The 18,841-nt window shown below is 38.6% G+C and overlaps 1 protein-coding gene across 5 annotated transcripts in view; it reads right to left on the bottom strand.

Annotated features, from left to right (window-relative positions):
• The window catches only part of PPARGC1A (PPARG coactivator 1 alpha), a 705,257-nt gene that overhangs the window by 24,189 nt on the left and 662,227 nt on the right, over positions 1–18,841 (bottom strand). For all 5 annotated transcript variants that reach the window (XM_056125625.1, XM_056125627.1, XM_056125626.1 and 2 more), the window contains 4 exons: positions 18,634–18,756; positions 17,558–17,762; positions 12,993–13,038; positions 12,810–12,883 (listed from right to left, as the gene is read on the bottom strand). In XM_056125625.1, the coding sequence (XP_055981600.1) occupies positions 12,810–12,883; positions 12,993–13,038; positions 17,558–17,762; positions 18,634–18,756 (448 nt within the window). The remainder of the gene's footprint in view (positions 1–12,809; positions 12,884–12,992; positions 13,039–17,557; positions 17,763–18,633; positions 18,757–18,841) is intronic.

The raw sequence follows: 18,841 nt of genomic DNA, 5'->3' as shown, positions 1-18,841 counted from the left end.
GCTTTTCTAGAGAAGCGCAGAACAATCCCATCTGCAGCCAAACTGAAGAGCCTCGGCAGCGTCCCTGCATCCGTTAAATTCCACCCCTGAGTGAGTCCTACTTAGCGCATTGTGCCACGGAAGACCCATGCAGTGGTTCCAGAGCTTATGCAACTTTGAAGAAGGGTAGACTGGAGTTCAAATGACTTGATGCTTACAGGGAGCATTTTAGTTTCCGGTCTCCTCTCTAGTTAGGAAGACTGGGGCCCACTACTCGGAAAACATAAATGCATCTGGTAACAAATTCTGGCTTTAAAGCAACTGCCAGTTTCAAGGAAGGGCAGAGAAACCTGCCCTTGCTGGAAAAATCTGGACATACGAATAATTGAGTAGGTTACAAACCACCTGCAATATGGGCATGAACGGGAAGGTTCTGCCTCTCTCCCCTGCCTTACAGTAAAGAGATGGAGGAAATGAACACTTCCTCAGAGTCAAAGCACTCCAGCAAATATTTGACAATTTTATAACTCCCCTTCATTGGAGGTAGTAAAGAAACCCAAACCAAATGGAGATTGAACTTTGGAAGTTCAACCCAGAAAAGGGGGCAGAAAGACAGGGGGGAGCAAACTAAGAGGAAGAGACACCAACGTCCTGCCACAGGGAATTAACTCCCTTCATTGGTGGCCACTCAGTTCCTGTACCACTGGTCTTGAAAGAAGGGACATTACCCACTACAGATTAAGTCTGCTGTGTCACTGAAGGATCCGTTCCCCCCCCCCCTTTTATAGTCAAATCTGTCTTATGATCCATTGAAGACATGTCTAGCAGCTAAATCTTTTCTTCTTTTTATTTTAATTTTTACCATTTGCCCTTTCACACAACTCCATTCCTGCACACTGGCTTCTCTTAAACGTGCTAGCTTCCTTTCCTTTTCCACTAACTTAGAGATGCTAAGTCCCAGCAACGAAATGACAGGTTCTTCTCACAGGAATCTAAGTTACTTAAGCACATCAAGATCAATGAGTTTTTCATCTGTGAATAAACAATGAAATACTCTTGAGTTGGGGAAAATAACGCCCAATATTCTGAAATCTAACTCTGAATGAGACCTCCCCCAAAATAAGGAAATCTTAATTTTGCTCACTAATTCTCTGCCAGAAACACCCACTGGATTCTCAGCAACTATTTCTTTGTGTTCTTATCTCTTCCTGAATGTGAATTATAACTTTTCTCTCCAAACAGAGTATTAAACTTTTAGAAGGATGATGCATATTTTGGGAAAACATTTGACTCATTTTTATTTGTGTTTTTCCAGAACCTCCTTTAATATTGGGTCTCATATCTCGATGGGCCAAGAATCACTTGGGCAGCTGGTGAAACATTTTTAATGAGATAGTTCACAGACCACATGGCGACAGCCACCACCCTGCAGTGTCCCCTTGGCACACAGTCTTGCCCTCAGGTATATGTATTTTGACTGACATTTTAGACTTATAAAAGGAAAGCCTAAACTTCAGAAACACCAAATTAGGCCACTATTAAAGAGAGACTGGTTCTAAAAATAGTCCAGCTATCTAGGGATTTTAAATATAGAAATTCTTTTTAGTCTTGAACATTTGAAACCCTTGTCCTAGTACCTAAGCTCATTATCCCTTAAATAACTGATTCTCAAGTTGCTCTCAGGAGTGACAACACCCTTACAGTAGTTTCTTTTGAGTTAAAAACAGTCTTTCAACCTCCCCTACACACTGGCCAGCCTGTGGCAATGAACCAGACATTCAGCGAGCACCTTGCAGATGCTGATATTTTGGGACTCATGGATACAGTGATTCTTTTTTTAAATAAGCTTGAAATTCATTGCCATCAGAAGTAAGCATGTTTGATTGTGTCTGTGCTTACAATTTGTAGAACCCCCCGAGTATACCAAGCTTGTACATTTCTTACTACTGTTGAACCCCAATGAACAATTCTTATTTAGTGGATGGAAGATATTTGAGGATTAATGAGTCAGTGAGTAGGGGAGAGGAATTAAAATAACTCTCTCAACTTTTGGACTGTTTCACTGAAACACCTATAATCCGAGACTACCTTGGAATAAGACTGATACATTCTAAGGAATATAATACTTCATATCCTCTTCAAACTCTCTATTCTGATAGAGTTGGTTCATACTCAGGACAAGAGAACAGGATATAATGAAGTAAAATAAAAGTGTAAGGAGCATTGCTTTAACATCTTGTCAAACTTTTAAGAGGAACCGACGGGGCAGGGAATCCTGTGACTGTACCTGAGTTAACCAAGTTTCCTAACCCCATCTGTCCACGCTCGATTCTGCCCACAGCACCCCATCAGACCTGGACCATACTCAATCCTCAATTCCTTAATGCTGCCACCTTTACTCATCTTCTCCTTAATATCCAGACTCTCAATTTCATCCCACAAGCCTAAATCAACAGTGCTAATGCTTCCCATAACCTCCAGATTCTTCCTTATGTGTTGATTTTTCTGGGGAATGTGTACATTTGGGTGTTGACAGTACAAGGTATATTCCATGCTCTCTCTTGAACTTAGCAGGTTTTGACAGATTTATGTGAGGACAGATGGCCATTACAGGCTGAAGGCTGACAAGAGGCAGTTCAGAGCATTGTTAACACACTTGCACAAACTCTCAGCAGTGCAGCACTGTGCAGAATGTAATTCAGACTATAGCTTTTTTATTGCTGCCTATTTTCTTTTGTCAAAAGAGCCTGCTGTGCAGAGCAACAAATGGCCGCTATTACCCAGAATGTAATGGGTGTCAGACAAATCACGTAACACAAACAATCAAGAGTATGTAGGTCATATTTCAACAGAGCACAACCTTAGCAATATTTATGATTACTGCATTGAAATGTGCTCTATAATAAACAAGTACCTCTACATCACTCACACTTATGCACTTCTGCACAGCAAATCTGGGAGAAGTGGTACACACTCCACAGCCATCTTTTTAAACACCCCTTTCTTAAAAAAAAAAAGTCCGAGACAAGTTTTGTTTTGTTATTCATTATAGGATACGAGATGATTTTCTAAGAGGAGTTATCTCTTGAGTGTATTTAATTGAGTGACTAATAGTGACTTTTCTGCTCTGTGCTCTATTTTTTTTATTTGCTTGTTTTTCTTTTTTTTTTCCATGCACCACAATCCATCCAGTGACTTTCACAGGATTTTCTAAAGTGGTTTATTATGTTTTACAGAATCTATAGCTGTCTCCAACTTGTCCTGGAGTTGTATTTGAGATGGGGATTTTCCTTCTGTCATGTGCCAACTCAGATGTGTCTTCATGAAAAACAAGAAGAAGATGAATTTTTAACTCCCCTGAACACTCACCAAAAGAGGAAGACTGGGAAGAGAGATGGGCAACCTTTTCTACTCACTATTTTAGCACTGTAACACTGTAGCACTGTCCTCCCCTTGCTCATCAATTTGCTCCAGCTGGCACCAGTAACATCTCCATTGTGAGATTTGTTACTGTTTTTGGCATATTGAATATGACACAGGGAGCTTGCCAGGCTTTGCTGTTCAGATGGAATACTCTGGGTAGCTTGCCGGGCTCTCTGAGAAGGGAGGAGGAATTGAACCCGGGTCAGCCGCGTGCAAGGCAAACACCCTACCCACTGTGCTATCGCTCCAGCCCCCTCACTATTTTAAGTCACAAGAATTTGGAATGATTGTTACAAGAGCATAGGAAGGGCTGATACTAAGTATGAACTGTGACTGTTACACCAGTTCTCAAAATATTCTGTTGATAAAGCTCCTCCAGCTCCCTGTGCCTACTCTCCCTCTGCCATAGAGCTGGAGACCCTCGAGAGACAGCAGAAAAAATGTTAACAAGTGGCATCGAGGGGCCTCCTAGGACCCCGGTTGGCATGAGTCCCATCAGCTCTGATTAAGAGTGTTTCTGCCTTTACTGCTTTTTAAAAAATATTTAGCATATTGCCCCTGATCACCAGGGGACAAGCTCTTACTAAGAGCTTCAGAACATTCCTATGAGATGTGCTCAATTCCCCAACTATTGTTCATGGAAGATGAAGATTCATTCCTTGATCCTTGTGCACTTTACCAGAGAGCTAAAGCAGAAATCAAGGGGTGAATGGAGCCTGGCTTTCTGCTGTCCACACCAAAGTCAAAAAGCTAGTATGGGAAGAATTTAGCCCTATTTTCAGAAAATAAAACTGAGGAACAAAGGGATTATCTTTACAATATTATTATTGTATTATTATTATTAGTAGTAGTAGTAGTATCTAGCAATAAATGTAGGATCCAAAAAAAGCATGTTTTAAAATGGAAACTGAAATATTTGGTTGGAAAAACAGGAGAAATTCCTGACAGTAAGAAGTGCTGGGAGAATAAAGTACAGCTGACAAGTCACTTGCCTTGCATGTGGTGGACCCAAGTTTGATCAGAAGCACTCCATATAATCCCCTAAATACTTCCAGGAGTGTTCCTTGAGTGCAGAGCCAGAAATAATCCCGGAACATCATCAGGTGTGTCCCAACACACCTCCTCCACACCCACGCCTCCCTCCCACACACAAAAGTACGGTTAAACATTGGAACAGGTTTGGCAGCCCGTTCCAGAAAATGGATAGTACTTCCCGACCAATGAATGGATTCTTCAGGGGTAGATTTCGATCATAGGACCTGTCAGCACTACTATCACCCTTCAAGTTCCTGAATGTGCTGGTCTTCTGTTTAAAATCACCAACTATTACTCATATTTAGCTTCGACTTATTCTCTCAGTGATTTCCCATATGAAAACAAATAAATCTAAGAAGGGTACAGCAAAGGAATGTTGTTCTTTTATTATTTAGTTTATCAAGATGAACTATTGGGCTGGAGCGATAGTATAGCAGGTAGGGCATTTGTCTTGCACGTGGCCAACCTGGCTGACCCGGGTTCGATTTCTCCGCCTCTCTCGGAGAGCCCGGCAAGCTATCTTGCCTGCACGGCAAAGCCTGGCAAGATCCCCGTGACATATTCGATATGCCAAACACAGTAACAACAAGTCTCAGAATGGAGACGTTACTGGGGCCGCTCAAGCTAATCAATGAACAATGGGAGGACAGTGCAGTGCAGTGCAATGCAGAACTGTTAAGTGCGATCGCCAAAAGAAAAAAAAAAGCATTGTTAGAACATTCTACTAGAAAGAAGAAAATCAAATGTATTGGCTAATTTATACATTTTTTAAAAAGTAATAAGGTTATTAAAGTAACTCTGAATGGCTTACTTAAAACGAGGGGCATAGAATCAGTGAAAAATAAGTGATAGCCAAAAGAAGGCAGAAAATATATTTGGGTTTGCTTTGTTTTGTTTTGGCGGGGGAGGTGCTTTTTCTGTCATATCCAGCTATGCTCAGGGGTTACTCTGCACTCAGGAATTACTCCTAGTGGTAATTCAGGAGTTACTCTGCACTCAAATTACTCCTAGCTCTGCACTCAGGAATCATTCCTGGCAGTGCTCAGGGGATCATATGGGATGCCAGAGACCGAACCAGGGTCAACCACGTGCAAGGCAAATAAATGCCCTACCTGCTGTACTGTCACTCCAGCAATAATTTGTTTAATATATTAAGTATCTGGTTTCTAGGTCTGGGAAATACTCAAAGAGCTGGAGCACACGTTTTGAATGCGAGAGCCCTAGTTCTATCCCTGGCACTGGTTGTTATCCTTAAATACTGAGTGAGAATAATCTCTAAACACAGATCTGGGTATGACCACAAACCAAGAAATAAATAAACACATATTCAATTCAAGTTAAAAAAAAGAAAAGAAAAATAGATGATATCTTCTCTATTAAAATCAGAATGTGGGGGAATGGAAAACACAAATGGAGGGAAGCATTGCCAACACTACTGTGTTAAGGGGATTGCTTTGCTCTTCTCATTTTCCTAATTAATTATCAAATAGATATGCTACTTTTTAAAATCAGTTTGGTAACAACAATAATCAAAACTATTTGCATGGACACAAACATGAAACCTCAGGGTCAGTCACTTTGGTACCTAACCAAATTCCTTCATAGCTTGTGTAAAATATCATCATCTGGTTGAGCTGACATTGTTTTGCCTTTCCCATTTTAAAAACAAAAAAGTCTAGCACTCTGAAAATCTCCATATGCAATAGATTTAAACGCCTTCTGCCAAAAGAGCATTCTCTTTTCTCTCATCTTGCTTTACTAACAGCTATTTTGAAATCAAATTAGTTTTTACACCTGTAAAAGAGAAGCGTTTTTTTTATCAGCCAAAATGAGCTAGTTTAGGACAATCACAAAGTCAGACCAGCTGGCGATATCTAATAAAGCAAACTTCCTATCTCATCCCTCCTGTTTCTCAAAGATGCTGCAGATGGGACAGAGGGATTATTCTGGAGGTCTTAGAATTTTGTCGACTCTTTACTTTTCCACCTAAATGTTTGGAAACCGTTAGGAAAAATGTGAGTAGAGGAAGAGAAGATATAGGGGGCATCTTGAGACACTTCCTCTGACACTACTGAACAGAGTAAGGGTGTGAAATAGAGACCAAACATCAACAGATCAACAACATAAATACCCTCTCTGACCCTCTCTACCCCCTGCTGCAACCGTGGCAGACATCACTAATTGATCATGACATTCCCACTGAGTACAGACTTGGCCTTAGAATCCTTCTCAACACAATGCTCCTGGCAGCCAATACCAATCAATGACACTTGGCAAATGAAATGAAACCTACTTAACATAACAGATGTCAACTAGTAGCGTTAAAATTCAGACTTCAAGAAAGAGACATAATCTCTAGTCAGACAAACCTGCTCTGAACCTAGAGTCCACCAGAGATTTGATCAGTGTACAACTTTTTTTTTTCCTCTCAAAGTAAAGTGGGCAGAAAATCAAAAAGACAGTATACACTAGCATGGAGTATCTAACCTTCAGACATTGGAGTAATGATTGAAGTGGCTGTCCTTGAGAAATTATCAAGGAGATTGTCCCACCCTGACTTGATAACTTTTATATTTACACAAAAAGCAGTGTATGGACAATTTTGTTGGAAATTTGAGTGATTTTTCCATGCAAAAAAAAAAAAAAAGAATAGACAAATTCATATGTGAGTATGCCAAAAAAGATATAGTATTGTAGCACTATAGCACTGACCTCCCATTGCTCATCAATTAGCTCGAGCGGGCCCAGTAACATCTCCACTGTGAGATTTCTTATTACTGTGTTTGGCATATTGAATACATCACGAGTAGCCTGCAAGGCTTTGCCACTTTGCCACTTTGCCGTGCGGGTGAGATACTCTCGGTAGCTTGCCAGGCTCTCCAAGAGGGGTGGAGGAATCGAACCCGGGTCGCCGCATGCAAGGCAAACGCCCTACCCACTGTGCTATTGCTCCAGCCCAATATAGTATTAAGGCCAATAAAAAGGAACTGCAATATACTTATAGACAAAAGATCAAAAAATCAGGACAATGAAGAGCAGAGTAAGTAAACTGAAAATTTAAACAAAATAGCAAATGCTAACTGAATATTTATTTATGCTGACACTGGACCATTAAGACATTTTTGTGTCTTTTTTTCCCACAGTAATTTAATGAGATTCAGGTTTTGTATTTTTCTTCATTTGATGTGTAGGAATTCTGAGTCTTAATATAAGTCAGTTAAATTAACCAAAGGTCATTCAGCTAGATGGTGGTAGGTTAAATCTGGAGTTTGAACTTAAGTTTGTCAAATTTCAGTGCCAATATTTTGCATAGATTCACTATACTATCTACTGTTCAAAAAACATCATAGACTACTTTTATTGCATCTATTCTGCTTGTAGAGTAGATTAATTCAGGGTGATCACATTAAATTACCATTTTTGGATATCAGAAATTGTTGAATGATAGCAATTTTATGTTTCAATCTATATTTTAAAACTTTATGTCAGACCGTAATTAAATTTGGATACTATAAATAAGACTTTAAAATAGAGGAAAATGGCTCAGAAAAGATCAAAACAAGAGTCTCAGTAATGACAAGATGAAGGAGACAAGATATGCTCTCCCCTCTTAACCTTTTGAGGGGGCTGATTCACTACCATGCCAAATTTATTGTTATTTAATCATACCTTTAATTTCCTAATACTCTGCTTCTGCTTCAGCAATATGTTCTTCCCTTTCCACATGCCAACTCAAAATCGAATGCAACGGTTCTGACTGACGGATTCCCAAATCAATTTTGCCCATATGAATTTAACAAACTCTGTTCCAGGCCCCCTCTCTGTTGTTCCCTGCATAGTGCTTGATCCACTTAATGATTCATTTCGCACACTGTGTTTATGATTCTGTGCACTCTTCAGTGGAATCACTGTACTTGAAAACACCTTACTGAGTTCCTGTTTATAATGTCTTTCCTCGTTTTAAGTGTTATTTTTTTCCCTGTGGGAGACGGGGAGTATAGTCTTGCAAGCAGTGCTCAGGAGGTCTAGAGTTCTTCCCATATATTCTCACCAACTAGGCCAGTGGGTCAATAAGAGGCCCCCAAGAAATGGTGTTGCTTGGGCCTGTGGTTCCAGGAATTACAATGATGGGGATGGGTAGTGTGAGGGGGCGGGAACACTGGTGCTTGGGCCTCCTGCTTCAGGGATTACCTGGATTATAATGCTGGTGAGGAGGCAAGGACATATGGCTCTGAGGACGGAAATATCTTTCTGGGCCCTTTAGTGATTCTTTTGAAGCATAATCAGGGATTGTCACATTCAAACATGACTACATAACAAATTTTGCTTAAGATTCTTGGAGGAAATGCAGTTCACAGACCTCTCACATTGTTTAGTGTGTCAAATCCATACTAATTCGATGCAAAACCTAAACTACACAACCTGTCTGCTAGTCTCCACCTTCACAGGAAAGCCCCACAGGCAAGTCCTAACCGTCCCTTCCCTCCTCCCTCATGGCCTCCCAACTGCTCATATTCTCCTGCCACAGCAATAAATGTCCCCTCACGGATATATATGCAATGCTGCTGTGCTACATTGTGACCTAGCCTCTGTTTCTTAAATTTGAACTTTAACACTTAATATCACCGTACTGGACAAACTAAAGCTATCTTCTGCTCCACCTTTTTTGGAGATAGGAAAATGTACATACTAAATACTACCTTCCCTTCATTCTACTTGTAAAATGTCTTATCTTCCCAGCAGACTATAAAACCACCTCTTAAAACACCTGAGCATTGATTTAGCACCATTTTGGCCCACAAACTATGTACCATGCTTTACAATGATTAGTTTCTATGTCTTACAAATAATTTTTATTAGAAAAAGCTAGTATTCTTTCAAAACTATAACTAAGTTATTTAAATTTAGGTGTCTGTCAATAAGATAAATGTTAAAACTTTTCACTAAATTTTCCATAATAATATAATCTCACAAAGAAATACTTTTATATACATTTATACCCAAAATTAAAAATTTATTTTTAAAATGAAGATACCCAACACTAGCAAAGATGTAATAAAGCAAGCATAACTATACAGTCCCACTAGAATTGTAAGTGGAAATACCTCTTTTGAAAAGCAATAAAGAATAATATCAGAAGCCCCCCAAAATATAAATTCTTAAATTCAGCACTGATAGCTACTTGAGAATTAAATATGAGAAATTAGATTTAAGAAATTTATAAAGAGAATTACACTTTATACAAGTGTTACTGTTTTAAAATTGCAATATTTTAAAACAACCTAAATATATAACAGCAATAGTACAAATATCTGATTGATTTATTAACAAACTACATAAACATTGTTTTACCTAGTTAAAAAATGTCTAAGGTAGCACATTCAAAACTTAATAATAGTCGACAATGGTCCAAAAATGTCTTTATTGAGATGTTAAATCAAAAAAGATGCAGTTACACAGAGTTAGCCCTCCGCCTCTGCTGAAGCTACAGTCTGATTCAAACTGTAGTCTGAAAATATTTCCTGTGTAGTAAGGCCTAGGAAGGCTGTCTGTACTGAACATGTAGATATTTTTGTCATTATTTCCTAGTTTATCTAGAATTACATCAATTTGCATAGCATTGACATCTTATCAGGCATTATAATTAATCTAGTGGTGATTTAAGGCATAGAGAAAGAAACGCATAGGTAAAATGTGAATCTTATGCTGCGTCTTTTGAGCATTCATGAATTTAAGCATCTCAGGGGATCGGAGAATCAATCTTTTCAGATATCCAGGGACACCAGTATATGCAAAATGATGACAAATATATAAAAATATCCATAGAAGACAATCCCACTGATCTATTTGTATCTTAGACCTGTATTTTACCTTATAGACTCTTGAGACTTTATATTGTAAGCTAATAGCATTTTTAATCAGAGCAAAGTAAAAAAAGTTTTTATTTAATGTAAAGCTTGTTATTGGTATACATAGTGAAAGTTTTTTCAATGCTCTTTAAAGCAAAGTTGCTCATGAATATCCACAATATTCTTACTACTCCTATGTTGTAGATTCCTTTAAGTTGAATTAACGTACTTTTCCAAAACAGTTATTACCCATTACCCATTTTATTGTTGACTAAAATGATATTAACATAAAAAAGTAAAATTTGATTGGGAAGCTTCTATGAAAAGAATCAATAAAGGTCTAGCACCAAAAGAAGAGCTGCCATAATTCTAAGTGGCCTATACCAAAAATACACTGGGAAAACATGAGAATCTATGATTATAATTCATAAACAAATGTAAAATGAATTCTTCTTTCATTCTAATACACATGTCTAATTCTCTTATTTTTTTAAAATTTTTTTTGCTTTTTTGGGTCATGCCTGGCAATGCACAGGGGTTACTCCTGGCTTTGCATTCAGGAATTAGACCTGGAAGTGTTTAGGGGATCATATGGGATGCTGGGAATTGAACCTGGGTTGGCTGTGTGCAAGGCAAATGCCCTTCCCGCTGTGCTATTGCTCCAGCCCCACATGTCTAATTCTTTTCCTTTGAAGAGCAAGAAACAAATGGTGGACACTATCTATGATGCACTAATGCTTGATTTGTGTTAGAAGGATGGACAAATTTCCAATAAGCACATTCAGTTTCAAGCCAAAGATCTGCATCTTCAATCAGAAACTGGATATTAATTAATAATAAATCAAGAAAATTTATATGTAAGTATATGTTAAAATCCTTTACCAAGATAAAAAATTATATATACTTGAATCTACTTTTTAGATAAACCTACACAATACTTATCCTCATAGGTCATATAAGAACTCAAATGTGTGTGCTTATGTACAAAACATTACTAAAGTTTCTCATATATATAAATTAGTACTGTAGCACTGTCCTCCCCTTGTTCATCGATTTGCTCAAGTGGGTGCCAGTAATGTTTTCATTCTGAGACTTGTTACTGTGTTTGGCATGTTGAATACGCCACAGGAGCTTGCCAGGCTTTGCTGTGAGGGCGAGATACTCTTGGTAGCTTGCCGAGCTCTCTGAGAGGGGCAGAGGAATCAAACCTGGCTTGGCCAGACAGGCCAGGCACAAGGCAAATGCCCTACTGCTATCACTCCAGTCTATATATAAATTATAGTTTAAAAATGTTATGGTATAATTTTGAAGTAACTACACAGCACATGTATATATATATATATTTATAACTAAATGTATATGCTCATGGTTAAATGCATATAAAGTATATTACATATGTGTATACTTATATACATGTGTGACACACACATTCACACATTTTAAAATATATGTATATAGATGCCATGAAATTCACTACTCTACTGATTTACCAGATCATGCAATCATGCAACAGACCTTCATAAAGAGGTAATTTAGCAAACTCAAAGTGTGAAATTAAACTTAGCAACAATGACCAAGGTGCGTGTAGGCACCATAGTTCTGGATGAAAGCATCGTGTTTAACTTTCTCGTTTACTCTTATCAGCAAGGACCAGGGCCAAGGAACTTAGATCAGACATCCGAAGACTCACAACCCGGTGGGGCCCAAGTATCTTTGGCATACAACTTACTGCTAAGGTTGTTATTTACAACAAATTCAGTCTCATTAGGACATTTTGGATTAATAAATTTCTCAGGGGGATCTTAGTTTTTGAAGCTTCTTCCTCCTTCAGTATAAAATAGAGCCTCACTAAATGGGTTCAGAAATTTCAGTGGTGAAGAAAACAGATCTAGTTTAAAATATACAAGAACATTTTATTTTGGTGGATGAGCATATTATCACTTTTCTCCTGTTCTAAAATGACATAAAAATGGTAAGCCTTTAAGAGAGCATTGTACTGTGTTGTATGATAGAAAGTAAAAAAATATTCTACGAAGCATGATAATTAGTTTGAGTACATGCAAACCCTTGCTCCATCCTTTCTGGATTTGTGATGATCTCAGGCAAATATCTGAACAATATATTCTCACCCTAAACATGAGAAAACTACTACCATCCTCATGAAGTTGTTGTGAAATTAGCCGAAACCACTTAAATGCCTGGCATATTTATTGAGTAGGAGATCAATACATGTTAATTTCTCCTACTCCCATTTTGGTGTCTTAATCTTAAATAGTTATTTAAGGATCCAGAGTAATTATATACATCGCAAAGTCTGGCCCAAGTCTGAGACAGACTAAATGTCTTCTCCTCGGAAAACAGATAAACAACTGAAAACTATGGTTAACTTTGTACCCACCATTATTTGTTCCCTTTTGTGATTTCATTAATTGTGTAAGGAATAAAGTCAATGATTCAACATGCAACACACATACACACACACACACACACACACACACACACACACACACAAGTAAGGCTTACCTGCAGTTCCAGAGAGTTCCACACTTAAGGTTCGTTCAATAGTCTTGTTCTCAAATGGGGAACCCTTGGGGTCACTGGAAGATATGGCACATTTATAAAAACAAACTGAAATGGAGTTGCTGTAGCCAAATGTATTAGAACCCCCTTCCCTTTCTGAAAATGGTTACACTTCTTAATACTTACTTTGGTGACTCTGGGGTCAGAGGAAGAGATAAAGTTGTTGGTTTGGCTAAAGGGAAAAAAAGGAAACTAATTATGAAATATTGAGTGTTTTTTCAGCTTTTTTTTTCTACTACAGTCAGGTTGGAAACTGGAATGTGAAAAACTAATGTAAGGAATTCCCTGCATATTGGCTCAAAGTGAGAGATGAGTCCATTTGTCTTATGCTAAAACAAATTCCAAACATTTGCATCAGTAAACTATCATTTGAAAACACGTACAAAAATAGAATTTTCCCCAAAAATGTAGCATCCCAGTTAAGGATACAAAATTTTCATCATACCATCAGAGAGAAATAATGTTTTCTGCTTTAATTTGGAATACAGTACACGGTTTGTTTAGACAAGAAAACAGCAGCGTAGCTACAAGATGACAGAACGTTATGAATATTCAGTTGACTTTTCTCCTAAAATGTATAATTTTATATCTAGCCTCGAGAATAGGTTATTTCTATGAGGCCAAAGCTCAAGCAATAACCATCCCATTCACTGAGAATTAATTTGAGAGATTATGACAAATTGTGGATATGGACCCAGATGGTTCAAAAAGGGTTCAAATCCTTAAATCTGATAGACAACTAAGAGAAAGATATCATGTTTATCAGTTGAGAGGCCTATATTACTTGCAAAGAGAGCTCATCTACTTCTTTTTATGCTTCCTAAATCTTACCTCCTACAGGAGGCATTTCCCAATTATGAAGGGTGGAGTAAGAATCTTCTCACTCCAAAATTTCAATTGCTTCTCCTTGGCAGTCTTGTATTTTGAACAGAAGGAGGGGAAAAGAAGATGAGAAACGTACTTGGGATATACATCCACATAAAATGTATAGAACTATGCTTATCTATAGAACTATATTTATATGTATGTAGGTTTTTGTCATTTTTTCTTTTTACTTTCAGAAGGTCAAGAGGCAATCATTTATGTACTGAAAATCAAGAACTTGAAACCACAAATGTCTTTAGAATAAACTTTCTTATTTTATGGATGAAAAACCTGAGACCTAAAGTTGCTAAATAAATTTCCAGGACCATAAAACCAGGAACTGACAGAGTTGGCCAAGAATACGTTTCTTTTCTCCCATTATCAAAAGGAATGGCATTCAACAGAATTTAAAGTAAATTAATCGACCCCAGTAATTAAGGTCCTTTGAAATGCAAAAATATTACTTATGTCAAAGTAGGCTGAAATTAGGTACTTACATGGATAAATAGTATTTACAGTTTTAATTTGTAGGTTTAGTTTTTAAACAAATGAGTGGCTTATTATTTATCCAATATGCATCAGAAATATAAAGCTCATTCTGTCTTGTACAAATAAGAAACATTAACTTATTTGGGTTTATGTGTGTGTGTGTGTGTGTGTGTGTGTGTGTGTGTGTGTGTGTGTGTGTACACATATACACACAGATGGATGAACTGGCTTTACTTTTTAAAAACATTTTTTCACATGGTCTGATACAATGAGCCTTTCAAAAAAACACACTTAGGAAGGAACTTGACGAGTCTTTATGACCAACTCATACTTAGGATAAACGCATGTGGGTTCTATAAGAAAATATCACCAGATATCAACTATGTGCTTCATCATTCAATAGATGTATGATGAAAAATATTTACCACTAAGATTCTAGTGTTCAAGTTGTGGTGTAGGCTTTGTGAAATACTGAAAGAAAGATACTCCCATCCCAATTTTTCATACTTGGGTGAAGGTCAGGCCAAGGGCAATGGAAGGAGAAGAAAAGTGTCCATATTTAATGAGACCAGACTCAAGCAGGAAATGAGGGTCATAGAAAAGGTTCTGCCTCAAACCACACACAGGAACTAATCCCTGAATAATCCCATGCTTTAGCAGGAGTACTCATTTGGTTTACAGGGAGTTTAATCCATACCATACCAATAACCAGCAGATCAGAGACTCTTGAAGTCAGGAATACATCTTTCTTATGCAAATTTATGCTATTTTGATTAACAACTGCTTTAGCAAATGAATGAAAAGCTAATAAAGGGGAAACTAACACCAAGGTGAATCAAAGGCCAAACCCCTTAGCCAAAGGGGCCACCCACCCACATTCTGTTACAGACAGGAAGCGCAGGGAGAATTTTGCAACCCAGTAGAAGGGAACCTCCCTGGATCCTCTGAGTTACCATGTCTTCAATTCTTCAATTTTAAATAACTTAAATAGTCCCTGAGAGTCAGTATATAGTTTCTGTTGATTACCAAAATCCAATGTATGCATTCTTTAAGACTTTTAATACTTAAAATTGGGTCTTTGCTTTTTTTTTTTTTTTGGTTTACCTTGGTTTGGTTTTAATCACAGGCACAAGATCCTCCACACATCCCCTAACATCCCCACCACTCATCCCTCATCCCCATCCAGGATACATTTGTCTGTGCTCAGGCTGACTCCTGGCTCTGTGCTCAGAGATTGCTCCTAAAAGTGCTCAGGAGACCAATATGGGGTAATTGCAAGGCATACACCTGAACCCCCTTACTCTCTCTGACCCTGTGGCAAGCTTTTTATGCCTTGTTACACATATCTTAAAACAATGAATTTCAGCTAAACAATCTTTTCTTCCCAGCCTAACTCAATTCCTCACCACTATCCTTTGTGAAAGTTCACAGTGATACGCAAACAATTTCAAATCTTTTAAATCTTTATTTAAAATCCTCTAAGCCATTAATAATTTTTTTAAAAAAATTACAGAACCTAAAGAACCAACAAAACTTAAATAATTAAAATATGTGCCTGTTCAGATAGAGAAGGGAGCACCAAATAAAGGGTGTTTGGAGGATCCTCCCAGGAGGGGAGATGCATGTCGAAAGTAGACTATGGACTGAACATGTTTGCCACTCAATGCCTCTTTTGCAGACCACAACACCCAAAAGGAGAGAGAGAACAAAAGGGAATGCCCTGCCACAGTGGCAGGGGGGGATGAGGGGGATGGGGGTGGGAGGGATACTGGGATCCATGGTGGTGGAAAATGGGCACTGGTGGAGGGATGGGTATCTGATCATTGTATAATCGAAACCCAAGCACAAAAAATTGTAAATCTACAACTGTAAAAAAATAAATAAATAAAGGGAAAAAATAAATAAAAAAAAATATGTGCCTATGGGCTGATGTATAGACTTCAGGATTTCTGGGAACCTGAGACAGTCCTTTCTGCTCCAGACATTCCCTCTTAGTTCTCCAGTTCACACACTAGCGTGAACTTGGCTGGCCTCTGTTCTTGGGAAGCCATTGCCATAGACTGGCCCCACCATATATACATCCGGTTCCATTCTAACCATTACTGGTTCTATGTCTGCAAACAAGTGGCTGAGGTGGGCAACGTGAGCAGATAATCTGGCTCATTTCCATACGTATTCCCCCAAAATACAGCAAGGCAGAGAGAAGGATCTTAAGTTCTCCACCCAGGAACACCTGTTTGAGAACCAATTTAAGACATCAAAGGAAGGTTCTCAAAAGTCTTGAATTCTGTGCCAAGATAGGGGTGAGGGAAATCCTGAATACTGAGATAGAAAACGTGGAGGAAATGAGCGTGGTTAAGACAAGAACCAAATATTAGAGGCCCCTCCACCATTGGTAGGGAAACTGGGGATATAAAAGAAAGACAAAGAGGTGGAGGCTGAGATGGAGCTTTTAGAACATGCCTCTTTTCACCTGGAGCTAAAATCAAATGCAGAGTCTTTTAAAACACTGAGGGTAAGAACCAAAATGGGATGACATTTCTATTGCTATTGGACAGGTTTTCCCCAAATCACCTCATCTGCCCCAGAAGCATCATTCATTGATCTTCTAACAACATAAAAGGATTAAAAAAAAAAACCTCAAATGTTTTATAAAATCTCAACACCATTATGGATCACACCCAGCACCCACCCAGCAGTGCTCAGGGCATTTGCTGGTGGTCACAGGAGGATCATACACATGATTAAAATTAAGGGCCTTATGAAAAGCCTTAACTACTACATCATCTCATGACACAAGGCATTTTTTTAATAGGAGAAAAAAGTTCTTAGTTTCTGGAATTAAAAAAAAAATTCTGAGAAAAAGTGGTATAAAAAAGTAAATAAAGAATGTAGTTAATTATTGGGAGAGGTGATGTCTGTGTGACTTCTTAAGATATATACATATGGGGAATCAACAATGTCTCTTTTTAAAGGGGAGGGAAAGCCCAAAAACCTCTCTTCCTGAACTGACTGGCCCAGCTTCCTCAACATCAGTGATCTCAGCGATCTGGAGATTCCTGTGAAATGCATGTGGGAATGCTACAATATCCCTCCCCCACCTCCATCCCAGCTAGCATTTCAGATTTTGGGTGACTGAGAGTTAGGTTGCACATCAGCTGAATAGGATATGGTCAACCTGTGTCTGAGAAAGGATTTTTCCCCCATCTAGAAGAAAGTGCTGAATTCTCCTTCCTGAAACAATCTGCATCCTCATCCCGGAGTCAGGTCCTACTATTGCTGGGACCCAGAGGCTCTGTGTAGAGAGCCGACAGCTGGGTTTGGACCCTCCAACCTACCTTGTAAATGTTGCGACTGGGATTGTGTGTGGGACTTCTTTTTGAAGGTGCTTTTGTCTCTGCTGCTGTTCCTGTTCTCTGTGGGTTTGGTGTGAGGAGGGTCATCGTTTGTGGTCAGATACTTGAGAAGCTCTGAGCAGGGACGTCTTTGTGGCTTTTGCGGTTGACAAATGCTCTTCGCTTTATTGCTCCATGAATTCTCGGTCTTAAAAACAAGGCATAAAGAAAGCTAAAATTAGTGAACTGAACCTTATCAGAATGGATATAGGTTTTCTGAAGAGATGAGATTTTCAATGAAGTGTTCAGTCTAAGTGTACTAGATCTATGAGCTGTGAATAATTGTTTGCAGAACAAGGAAAGAAAATTACATTTAAAATTCCTAAATGACATTTATGCAGCTTTTTATTTCATTTCTCCTACATTTCAATGTTCCTACTCAGCAACATGTAACTAACAAGACCCTACAGCGCCTTTACTGTGAATAAAGGGAAAGAAAAAAGAAAGCTGGTTTAAACCTTAATTTGCCACTGATTGCTGGAGCCCAGTATTCACAATTCTCTTAAGTACCCCTTAACGCTCCGTTTTCACTCACAGTGAATGGCAAGACAAACATTGTCTAATACAGCTCGCTAACCGAATTATGTCATTGCCAGCATTCCATCCAATTAATGGCAGAGATAGATCTTTGGCGGGGATTCCAAAGCAGTCTTTCTCAGGTTTGACAGCTGGCAAAATGGCAATCCCACTTCTTCAAGTCACTCACTGATAATACCAACCCATCAGCAAATTTGATGGTAGCCCACACTGCAGCATTTATTAGTGAAGTGGGCGAGGATCAACAGACGGTGGGACCTCCATTGCAGAGGCACGCAGACCAAGAGTAAATAAACTCTTCCGGGTTTGATGATGCCAGAAGGTGCTGCTTTGGGGAACCCATTATTCTAGGCCTGCTTCATGCTTCTGGAAGGACCCTTCGGATCAGATTGGAATTCACTCCTATAATCAGGTGCTTTATAGTTTCAAGCAAAAACCCATTATGATTTTTCCCTCTTAGAGTAAAAAGTTCATGTTTGTACCTTAACAACTGCAGGGTTTGTTCTGATCCTGTGATTGTGGTTTGCATGGTTCTGAGTGCTGAGACCACTGCATTCATTATAACTTAGCTGAGTGTTGGCCGGTGCCAGTAACAGCTTCTTAAGCTGGAAGAAACACATCGGGGAGAGGAAAAGCAAGAGACGTTACGTACCTTTTAAACATTTGTAAAGAGTCAGTGAAATTTAAAAA

The sequence above is a fragment of the Sorex fumeus genome, unplaced genomic scaffold, assembly GCF_029834395.1.
Source record: "Sorex fumeus unplaced genomic scaffold, SorFum_2.1 ptg000055l, whole genome shotgun sequence".
NCBI classification, from domain to species: Eukaryota; Metazoa; Chordata; class Mammalia; order Eulipotyphla; family Soricidae; genus Sorex; species Sorex fumeus.
This window is presented reverse-complemented; position numbering and strand designations above follow the sequence as displayed.